Source organism: Trichosurus vulpecula, chromosome 1 (genome assembly GCF_011100635.1).
Source record: "Trichosurus vulpecula isolate mTriVul1 chromosome 1, mTriVul1.pri, whole genome shotgun sequence".
Taxonomy (NCBI): domain Eukaryota; kingdom Metazoa; phylum Chordata; class Mammalia; order Diprotodontia; family Phalangeridae; genus Trichosurus; species Trichosurus vulpecula.
The window spans coordinates 498,626,360-498,638,715 of NC_050573.1; the positions used below are offsets into that span (position 1 = coordinate 498,626,360).

At 36.0% G+C, this 12,356-nt stretch overlaps 1 protein-coding gene across 1 annotated transcript in view; it reads right to left on the reverse strand.

Moving 5' to 3' along the window:
- Nucleotides 1-4,377: 4,377 nt before the first annotated feature.
- COPS3 (COP9 signalosome subunit 3) overlaps nucleotides 4,378-12,356 on the reverse strand; it is a 40,446-nt gene continuing 32,467 nt past the window's right edge. The window contains exons 10-12 of the mRNA XM_036739547.1: nucleotides 12,018-12,131; nucleotides 9,975-10,055; nucleotides 4,378-9,616 (exon numbers count right to left, since the gene is read on the reverse strand). Of these exons, the coding sequence (XP_036595442.1) occupies nucleotides 9,563-9,616; nucleotides 9,975-10,055; nucleotides 12,018-12,131 (249 nt within the window). The 3' untranslated portion in view covers nucleotides 4,378-9,562. The remainder of the gene's footprint in view (nucleotides 9,617-9,974; nucleotides 10,056-12,017; nucleotides 12,132-12,356) is intronic.

Sequence of the window (12,356 nt, forward strand, 5' to 3'; positions counted from 1 at the left end):
TCCCTTCCCGGGAGGTGAAAAGATAGTATGGTTGTAGGTGTAATTAGCATCTTTCTGCCTATGACGTCAAATCAACAAGCACTTACTAAGGGCGCTCTTTGTTCCAGGCCCCGAGCTAAGCGCTGTGCAAATGCTTTTTAAATTAAATGTCAGTTATCCTAGCTTCCCGGGTCACAGAGGCCAAAAAAAACGAAGGTCATCACCTGGGGTGAACCTTCGTTGAAGAGACTCTCTGCAACATCACTGGGCTGCTTCACCGTCTGTAAATAGAACTTGAACTTCACTAGCACCGCTTTCGAAATTCCAGTTCCCCACTTGCCAAATGGAGGCACGGGGAGTAGGATGCCTCACTTTCATTTAATCAGAATCCAGAGTCATGAAACGAACAACTTAAATAAATATTTGTTGAACTGAGCGCTCCCGGGAAGAGCCTGGGGTGGAGTCAAATTTCTTCTAAGGAACTGGATTATGCTGCCGTCCACTGCCCACAGCGGAATTATGGAACCTGTCTCCTCTTCAGCCACATGCTCTTTGATATTTTAATGCAGCGGTTATTGACATTTTTTTTGGTGTGTCATGTACCCCTTTGGTAGGCTGAAAAGCCTATGGACTCCTCAAAATGTTTTAAAACGCACAAACTACGGAATTATACTGAAATAGCTTTGCAAAAACAAATTCACAGACCTCAGGTTAAAAACCTTGCTGCTTTAATGTTTTGTGAGCTGTTAGCTTAGAATTCCTTTGCCTCCTTGCTCATGCATGGTCCGCTACTCACAAATCTCCGGGAAACATTCACCATCCAATGTCTACACTTGCTTTCAGGGCTGATGGATTTTAAGACACTTATGTTAAAATCAAATTGATTCCTTAGTTGCTCCACAATTTCTTGCTGCTGCTTATTATATTATTATTATATATTATATTATTATATATTATATTCTCTTATCCTTTTTTTTCCGTGCTTCACCAAGTGTTCCAAACCTTCCCTTTTCCCTTCTTGACAGCAAGCCTTTTTTATCACAGGCAAAGAGGTCATCGGTTGAACTTCCTCAGCTACTTTCTTCCAATCCTCAAACATCCTTAACAGAAGTAGAACTTCCCATTAGTCATACAAATGTCTTACCTGTATTGATTACATCTACCATCTCCTCCAGGACCTTAATCCACTGGTTCATGTCTCTTCCTTAAATTATTACTGGTTCTTTCTCATCTACCTACAAAATATGCTTTGGTTTCCCCACTTTTAAAAAAAACCGAACAAAACCACCACCTTAACGAAAACCCCTTGCCTTGATCGTTCTCAGTTACTGTGCTATCACTGCTAAACGTCCACTTTTTCACTAATTTCTCTTCTCAATCCCTTGCAATTTGCCTTCTGGATTGATTGATCTCCTAATCATTAAATCTAATGCCCTTTTTTTCAGTCCTAGACCTCTCTGAACATTTAGACACTGTCGATCACCCCATCCTGAGGAAACAGTTAAGGAGATAAAAGGTGAAGTTGGGAGATTTCTTTCTCTTCATTCCCAGAGCAGTCATTCTAGCACATAGTATATACTACGATGTAACCTCCTTAAAGGTCTTCCTTACCTTGATTCATTCTACTCTCCAATTCATAGTATTGGCAGTTAATCTTTTTTATTCACATTTCTGGTCTCCTTTCTCCCTACTTAGGTATTTTTCGTGCCTACTGCCTCCTAAGTGAAGTTCACATTTCTGTTGGCCATTCGAGTTTTCCTCAAGTTGAAGCACCTTAGTTCTTGAGCTGGCCTTCATATTTCTACCAATTTGCATACACTTTACACACCAACAGGAAAATTCTGCACCTCTCCTTTCCCTCGTTCCCTCTTAGACTTTGGTTTATTTTTTAATAGCTGGTGTTTATGTAGTGCTTTGTAAGATTTGTAAAACATTTTACAAAGATTCTCATTTTATCTTTCCAACAACGTAGGGAGACAGACATTATTCCCATTTTACAGATAAGGTAACCGAGACAGAGATTAAGGGATTTGCTCGAAGTTGTATACAGCTAGAGTCTTGAAACGGTATTTGAATTCAGGTCTTGATTTCACGTCAATGTTCCATCTGCTTAGTTGCCTCTATAAATAATATACCTATGCTTTTACACTGCATATTAATCCCTATTGGTATCTTATCCCCCTCCTAGCTCCATAAGGTACGAACCATTTATTTAAATTGTCTCCTCCAGCTCTGCATCCAATCTCCCCTTAATGTGTGTTCTCACTGGGCTTCCCTGGGCAAAAATCAAATGCAACCATTATACTTTCCTTAGAACAATGTTATAGCTAAAAGTTGGAGCAGTGCCAAATCCTTAGTGTGATTAATTACTGAACACTCTAAAGATCCTGGAGAATAGCGATTGTTTCATTCTCTGTATTCGTATTCCAAGTGCCCACCCCATAGTAAATACTTAATAAATGCTTTTTGATTTATCCTAACCCTTTAATCCAATGACAAGATTTCCATGGCATATTGAACTTGGAATGAGATATAGTTTGTGTTGTACAGGACTATAAAATGTTTACTCTCAACACTACCAGATGTAGGATTAGCAATAGGCCAACAACCAAGTAGAGTGTATAACACAAAGGGACACAAAGAGGGGCAAATTACTTTTTTAAAAATGCACATTATTTAATAAATTCTTTTTCAATGGTTCATAGATTTTGCAATGTCAAATGCAGTAGCTCCATGTCCTACCCTTGGCTTGAAGTGCACAAATGCCTTCTTTCAGCTCCAAAATGTATTAAGCAGAAAGAAGAGGACTTTTCTGTGGAGGAATTATCCGAGGCAAGATTTTTCTTTTCCTTCTGCTTGCCTTTTATCCATTTCAGTGCATTTTTCTTCATGGGCAAGAGAAACAAAAGGAAGACTGTTAACTTTTTAGATGAGAATCAGGGCCCAGAGAAATTAAGTGATTTGATTAAGGTCACACAGCTGGGGCAGAATTCAGCTGAAAACTCAGATTCCTGGCCTTGTGTTCTAAAACGTCCAAGAAACATAGTTATTTTGTTACTTAATTGCTCTAGTAAACGGTTTATAAATTTAAAGTAAGCTTCTTGAAAGAAGAGATGGTTTTCATTTTTACCTCTATAGCCCCAGTGCTTAACAAATGCTTGTTGAATTGAAGATTGAAAATTTTTAAATGAGGTTTGGAGTTAAGTGATTTTAATTATTTGTGCTATTTTCTATTCCTTTCCTTCCTGGCCTCGATTTTTGGTGAACAACAAAGACAAAGAATAAATGTAGATCTCTAAAAAGATCCTTTTTTTGGAAAAAGCATAAAAATAAAAATTCTAAATGTCAGTAAGCAAGTGCTAAGCCTAGTCACCAACCTTTATTGCTATAAGGACCTTATTAAAACTCAGAGTACAGTAAGACTTAAGTGTTTATAAAGTGCTTTGAGATCCTCAGTTAAGAATACAAACCATTTTATAAGACAAGCAACCTATCTGTATTTTCTTGCATCTTTCCAATATTTTGCCTCTCTCAGTAAAGGTGAATGTGTATTGTGGTGAAAATTATATTGGTTAGTGAAAAAACAGCACAGATATGTCAAACCTATAAAGGGCTTTTAAAGATCTAGTTCACCTGCCTCATTGTACAGATGACTTGTCACCCAGTGAGGGTGATGTGTTCAAGATCACAAACTGAGCTGGAACAGTGAAAACTAAAAACCCAAGTCTTCTGAAGCTCATGCACACAAATTTTATCAATAGATTTGTACTCTTATAAGCAAAACCATACATCTTAGAATACAAAAATCCACAATTTTCAATTAGTACCTATTCCTATGGCAATGTTTAACAAGGTGATGGAGGCATATTAAAAACTCAATCCTACATCATATTGCCTTCAACAAAGAAAATACTCCATCAAATTCTAGATGGATGAAAGCTTTGCTTACTATGATGAACAAACTCCATATAGTACAATAGGTGGTCTTTAAAAATATATGTATTTCCTAATAAATTTTTTTAAAAGAAGCAAACAAAGGTTGGCAATTATGTATCTTTTTACATTTCATTTTTATTTTCCAAGGTTACAATTAGATTTTTCTTTCTTTTTAATCTCAGGACTAACTACCCCTGTCTGTTTGCCCATGCAGGTCACCATTCTTAAGTTAAACTATTTTCTATTAACAAGCTATGAGGGCACAGGTTAAGGTTTAGTCAGTCACTGCCAGTTATAGTAAAACCCAATAGTACGCTTACTACACAGATGGATTAAATGGACATATCATACTTCTTGAGATGACATGTTAACTCTGTCATCAGTTATTTCTTATAGATCCCTTCTCTTATTAATCTAGCTATTCTGGATGTATTCTCGTAAATACGCTGTTAAAATACAATGGGATGTTGACCATTTAATCAATGGTTGAACAAAGTGGGGTTTTTGTTACATGAAATTACAAAAGTGCACAATATTGTGGACACTTTGCAGACAAGCCTAAAAGTTCAAAAAACCCCAAAAAACTACACAAATGATTAGTGCAAATTAAGATTTAAAGACACTCCAATTGCAACATTCATAACGCGAAGTTAATGACCTTCACTAACACACATATTGAATTCTATTTTGAAATAGTCTTAAATGCCAAGAGCTTTTGAACTGTATTAGGAATTTGCTGAAACATTAAACATAGAAACAGCATTGAAAAAACTACCACCTTGCATTTGTTTTATTACATTTTCCCTTCAGTGATGAACCCAAAGTGTTTAGAAATGGACACTACATTCAATAATTGCTTGGAACTGAGATTGCTTTAAGTTTAAACATCCTTTTAAAGTACTGCGTTTTTATAATACCAAGTGGGGCTCAAATGAATGAAGACCCATTTTTGAAGTCTTCATATTGAGAACAAGTGTTTTAGGAATATATGGATCTGTTGCCAATACTGACATAAGGACAAGGTGAAAAGCAAAGAGGAATTATACCCTAAATTATCAGGGATATTAATATGGATCTTTGGTTATTTAGTTATTCAGCCAATAGTCCACAAGCACCAGCACTTATATTTCAGACCAAACCCCTATAGACCTGGATTACAACTCCCAAATTTAGGAAGGGGAATATCCTGCTGTATGAAATAGTAACAAAGCTTCTAGAAGTTCCTTTATTTCACACTAGTTTCCCCAGGAGTATTCTGATAAGTTTTCTAAAATTTTTCTCTGACATGACTAAGTTTTGATGGCTGTCACCCATGAAAATGTCTCCTAGTAAGGTTTAAAACCAGACTCACAAGTAACAGTTTAGGTCAGCTGAGAGATGGATATCAGAAACAAAAGCAGTAAGAAGCCTTGTCTGACAAGGTAAAAAAAATTTCTGACCCAAACTGTTTTCAATATCATCAATCAATCAACTATTCCTATTTAGGGGAGTTTCCACAAATACAATTCTAGAAATAGTAAAATAATAATTTTCTTCAAAAACAAACACACCCCAATAAATCGAAGACCAACTAATACATTCTTTTTTGGTCCAAATTTGTGATTTTATTAGCATCAGGACCTCCCTCTACCACTGGAGATCTGTAATTGCTTGGTGACATCTAGTCTTAGAGAGTTGTCTGTGTGGTGGCTTGGCCAGTAACATAGGCAATATTTTTCAAGACAAAAAACTTGAACCCAGGTCTTCTCGACTCTTGAGGCCAGCTCCCTATATACTAAACACCAAGCCATCTTGCAAAGTATTCATACCGAAACAAATTCAGAAATCTACTTTTTCAGTTACTTGGCATTCATATTTTTGTTTTTCGGGGGAGGGTCCCAATGCAATTGATTCTGACCAAATACCATGTGGTTTTTCATTGCAGTTTTAAGCTACTTATAAGACTTGAGTTTATCGTATCCCTAGAGCCTGCAGCTAACAAAAAAATATATTCTGATTTTATGTATTGGTTTGAAATAGGCCATAGGTAGATATTTTTGTTTATCATCAATCTGTCTATCTTAAATGCATTTCTCATATAGGTACAAATACTTCCATGTACAGAAATAACTGATCTTTTCTAGTTTTTTTTAAAAAATAAATGCTCTTTTTGACTGTTCAAATTTATGTATATATAGCTTTTTTTCTTACAATCTAATATTCAAGCTGCAACACAGGCACAATTCTTTGTTTATAATACAACGACATCTTTGAGAACTAAAGGAAATTCAGAATTACAGCTTCATTGTGGGATCTAACAGAAAGAGAAGGGAATCTGGACATGTCAGGGCAATTGAAGAACATTAATGGTTTGGAGCACCGACAAGACTGAATAGGCAAGCAAGCAAAGTTTTAAAATCTAAGATTTAGGGAATTTCCCCACTATAAAATCCCCTCTTGAAATAGATACTTTTCTCTACAACAGTGGTTCACAGCCTTGGGGTCCATGGTATACTGAGTTGTCATAAGAGGTTTCTATGACTCCATATGTGCACAAAGCCTTATCATTATGATCTCAACAATGTACACAATATGAACAATATTTAAGGTGACTATTTTTGATATCACGTGTCTGATTGGAATTTTTTTTAACTTTTGGAATGAAATATATTTTCTTTTGCTATTGTGACTATTAAATACAAAATCATTCAAAGGCCATATGAATACACAGTAGCTTTTTGCCATTCTGCCTTTTCACCATCAACAGGTAGTAAAAAGACAACTACAATCACGTGGGGAAACTTTGAAAGTTTTAGATGTAAAGAGGGTGCTTATATGTGAAAATACTAGGAGCCACTGCCCTATTGCAAAGGCTACTTTTTAGTATCCTTCATTGCAATTAGTTGGAATCCTTCAATTCTAACAGCTTTAGAGCAATATTTAATCAATGAAAAACACAATTACTTTAAATGATGCCATCAACGTGGGACAGAAAATTCCCACTATTTTATTGCTCAGTGATGACATTCTTTGGCTTAAAAACATCTTCCCATTGTCATTCCTAGGATATTTAACTAAAACTTCTTTTAATAGTACCTCAAACACCATAGCTGTACATATGCTGAGTTCTGGCTCACATAAAATACTACAGGTGTTAGGAATGCAAGAGTTTTCACAAAAGTATCTTACGGCTGAACCAATGAAGAGGTTACTATGGCATAGTTGAAAGGGTGCTAGACTTAAGAGTCAGGAGACCTGGGTTCAAGTTCTGCCACTTACTAGCTATTTGAGAATGGGCAACTCACTTAAAACTTCTTAGAGCTGATTTCCCCAAATGTAAAATGGGGAAGAGGATACTTGCACTACCTACCTACTGCTCTGAGGAAAGTGCTTTGCAAACCTTAAAGTGCTATATAGATGTGAATAATTATTAATGAAATAACATACATAACCTATGGTATTTCAACCACCATGTTGGAAGATTTGTTGGTTAAAAAATCACACATACTAATAGCCCAAACAATCTACTTCTTAGGCACCAATGTCCTAAGTTCAACCATTATTTCCTCTACAAAGACTTAAAAGATAACCCCAAATGGACGCCATATCATTAACTAATTCAGAAGATGGCAGGATGAAACAGGGAAAAGGCAACAAGGGTGAAATGGCATTTTTTTTTATTGGATCCACTGTAGAAAAGAATGAATAAACTCTACAATAAGGAGAGTTATTCTATCAAAATTCTGACCTGTCTACCACCACGCCTTAGACAGCTTTTACTGTAGATCCTGGTAATTCAGATACAGTCAATTTTGGATTAAAAAAGGACATCAAGGGTCACTGCTTCATACTGAAAAACAAAAATATATTTCAATAGCTTATTTCTTCACTGGAAGAAGCCAAAGACCATACTGAGCCAAGGCATAAGCAGCTCCTACAGGCAGGAATGGAAACACTGCAAACTGTTAAGAGTGATACTCTTTCGTATCTGAGCAGGTTTTTTTTTCTTTACTTTTGTTTCCAAAAACAGAGTCTTGGATTATCAGAGTGCTAATCTTATAAAGTCATAGAATTCAGAGTTGCAAGGGACCTTAGAGATCTAATCCAACCTCCTCATTTTACAAATGAGAAAAAAAGAGGCCTGGAGAATGAATGTCTTTTCCAAAGCCACACAGCTGGTTAGGGACAGAACCTGGACTAGACCTCAGATCTTCTAAAACCAAGTCCAGTGCTCTACAATAATGCAAAGTTTCTCTAAGACGTAGAGTGTTTCATACTAATTGCTTAACTTTACTTATGTTTAGGGGTTCTAAACGCACAAAGAAAATACTTTAGATTATGTCCCTTCTCAATAACTGACTTTCAACAACAGGACTCCATTATTTCCATCACAAGTCAGTAATTTAAGTCCATTTCAGAACTATAAATTTAAGACACTTCAGCTAAAGGAGCACAAAAGCACAACCTGGTTAAAAAACAATGAAGCAAAAGTAGAGATGAGAAGTACTAAAAAAGGGCTATGTTGCTTTACAAAATCCTTCATTGAAAGTAATGACCTACATTTAGTCCATAATATGGGTAATGACAATGAGGCTCATGAGTTTTAAATAATGAAAACCTGATTTGCTAACACCCTACACTAAAAAAGGCACACGAAAGCATGTCAACATTTTAAAAAACTGAATGTTGTTAGAAAAAACATACATCTTTTAGTCTGAGACCAAACCAATCTTGATGTTTTTTTATCTGAAACTTTTCATTATAGCAAAATTCAAAAGTTATAATTTATATAGGCCCTGCAACGTTATAGGGTGAACTCAGAGAAACTGATAGCCAAATTAATCTCAGAACTCTGTGAATGAGATTCACTGAGTAATCAAAACAAAATCATACTAATTGCAACTTAATTGAAAATGCTTCTAACAAGGAGTAAGAGCAGAAAACAAATCAGGTGCATCACCAAACCAAGAAACTGAAATGGGCAGAGGAAAAAATAAAAGCTATGTTCAAGACTACAAAAGGGTATTGCATGCACCATTTTTTTGGAAAGTGCTTAAAAATTTTGATAGCATCCCTTTCATTCTCAATTCTATACCAGTACCAGCAGACTGTGTAAATATTTTGGTTCCTCTGAAAACTGAAAATTAAAATTAATTTTGCCAAATCTAGTAGGCAATGTCCAAGTCTACAAAGTCCATAAAGTCTTAAATAGCTTTTGCCTTTCAAGTAAACCCCATTTTCCTCTCTCCCCGCTTTTGTGTAAAACCAAACTATCATTGACTTTGAGGAGCCAAAAAAGTTTTCAAATAATTACTAATACTTTTATGTCCCTGTTTTTCACAGAAGAAAATTGTTTCCAGTAGGGGAAAAAAAGTGCTACAGGAACACAGCAACATTCAAGCCATTTAAAACAAAAAGGTAGATTATTTAATGCATTAACGATGTTAATCTGAAGATAAATAAATCCACAAGAGACTTTAAAAGTTTGAGATCTTTTCCTTTCTTTGCAGAGAGAAAACTTTTGAAAGTATATAGGACTGAAGATGTCAAAACAAAATTTAATTTCTTAATGTCCAGATAAAACAGTCTCAGTCCTCCCTGCCATTCTCACATTTTCCAATGGCCAAAGTGGTGGTTCTTTCAGTTTAAAGCACAGAAAACGTTAATTTCAAGAATAACTGGATGGCTTGCTTCCTGAATCATCTTCTTGTGAGCCCATACTCTGCAGAAGAGAAAAAGAAAGGTTATTTTTTTTACTCTTTTCACTTATTTTTCTCATCTATACAAACTTACAATAATCTTTCTCATATAGTAATCTCACTTGTACAAAAAATTCATTTCCAGGAGTCAATTTTCAATCTTCCCTAAATAAAACTGTCTAATAGTCAGGATGTCAAGAACTGAAAGCCCTACTACAAAGCCACAAGAATATTTCTCTTTCACAATAAATAATAGGTCACTTTGGTACTTAAACATTACAATAATCTGAAATCCTAATTACATTCCAAATGTAGCAATATATATACTTTTCTCCTCCAGGTTCCCACTCCCCACTTTAAATAAAGACAAAAAGTGATCACCTTTTGCACAAACTGAGGATTCACTGTGATTTCTTGATCCATAGCCTTGAGCCGCTCATCAAGCTCTATACATTTCAGCATCTGAGATACATGAATTTATACTTAGTATGATAAAAGGGAAATTGGCTTAAATTACAGTTTGTTCAAAATATAATGACAATAAAATATACATTAAACAAAACTACATTGCAATTAGAATTGCAAGTCTCAAAACAAATCTTTTTCCTTACAAAAATAAACATAGGATACATACTTTCGTTCTCCCATCATCATCATCAGCTACACAACTAATATGCCCACAAGAGTGTACAATGATTTCAAATTCACTATGAAACTTTGCTAGGAAGATGATGGAGATAAGCCAGGAAGTTGCCTGAGCTCTCCCTAGTTCCCCGCAGAAACAACCTTAAATCAAGCCTCTAAACAGATTCTGGCATGACAAAATCTATAAAAAAGATGGAATCAAAAAATTTTCCAGCTTAAGATAACTTAGAAGGACTTCAGGAAAAGTCTGTCTAACTTGAGTAAAAGGGGAAGGGAGCCCAGTACAGGCAGTGTCCAGACAAGACAGCAGGAAGCTCTTAGCCACAGCATAGATCAGCAACCAAGGCTCTTCGGTTCCTGCTCAACAGACTAGTGGCACAGCAGGCCAGCTGTGAGGCCTCCAGCCCCGGGACAGAAAGCAAACTGCTAGCTCCAGAACCCAGGGCACCACAGGTGTGATTAGACCAGGTCACCCCAGCACAGTGGGCAAGCTGCTAGCACCTGAGGTCAGAGCGCAGAAAGCCAGTAAGAAGACCCATGGCCCCAGCACAAGAAGCTTGGGAGAGTGCCCCCTGTGTCCCAGGAGCAGAGCTCAACTTTAAAAGACACAAAATAGGCTAAAAAATGAGCAAAAACCAGAAAAGAGCTCTGACAATAGAAAGCTACTACGGTGACAGGGAAGACCAAAATACAAACTCAAAAGAGGACAACAATGTCAAAATGCCTACATGCAAAGCCTCAAAGGGGAATACAAATTGGTCTCAAGCCCAAAAAGCTTCCTTGGAAGAGCTCAAACAGGATTTTAAAAATCAAATAAGAGAGGCAGAAGAAAAATTGGAAAAAGAAATGAGAGTTATGCAAGAGAGAGTCAAGAACTTGGAAAAGGACAAAAATTGACTGGAGAAAACAATTCCTTAAAAAGTAGAACTGGCCAAAAGGGAAAAGAGGTACAGAAGCTAACTGAAGAAAATAATTCCTTGAAAATTAGAATTGGGCAAGTGGAAGCTAATGACTCTATGAGACATCAAGAATCAGCCAAAAAGAATAAAAAAAATAGAAGAAAACTGAAACTTTGCTAGGCTTACATTTACCATTTAAATCAGCTTTCCTAGCACCTCTAAAATTAAAGTGTTTATGATTTTAATGCACTCAAAGACTTGAATGAATACAACTACCAGGTAGTCCTCAGCTGATGAAGACTAGTACATATGAAAGGACATACAGAAGTTGCTCCCTTGTTTCTTAATTGAAAGCACACAGGACACTAATTTACTTTATCCTGGGTAGATTCCATGAACTTACAAGTCACTCATGCTCCTGCTCCTGGGGAAGATATTGATGATAATGTCACCACATTCATCAACCCCAGCCCTTAACAATGCCACCAACATAGCAGGTGCTCCTGTTAAGAGTGGAGAGGGGAATGGGAAGGATAGAAGTTTATGTGTTCCTAACATTCTGAGTTAAAATATAAAATGCATTTTTGCCACTGAAACACTACAAATGATGTTTAGTTATAGCTAAAAACAGTACCAGACAGAATATGAAATGAGTAAGCTGGCTTGGGTTAACCACCATTTTTATAAGCCTTGCATCTATGAGAAAATGTATGCTGAACTACACATTTATAAACAAACTTTTAGAACACAACCCATTAGTAATCTGAGAAATGCCTGCACCTGGTTCTAAGACTGAGTTCTTAAGGTATAGAAATACTGAAGTCTTCTAACCCCTGAAAATCTCAATAACCAAACTAGAACATTCTACATTAATATTTACCTCTTGATCAATGTTATGAAGCATAGCTGGATTGTTATATTTTTCAGGATTATCATGGAAACTGACCATACCATCCTTTTGATTAATACTTGCAAAAATTTCACCATCTTCTATCTATAGATAAGAGGAATCAGAAAAGAACTTTATTAATATACAACACCAGCCATCACGGTAAAAATCAGTGACTCTTCAATTATAAGCCTGCTCATAACAGTTGGACAATTAATTTTGATTGTGGTTTTTAGAGGAAGAAAATCTTAAACACCTTTGCTAAATGTACTGCCAGGGTTAAATGCTCCAATTTGAAAGGAGAAGATAGCAAATTTCAATAACTAATAA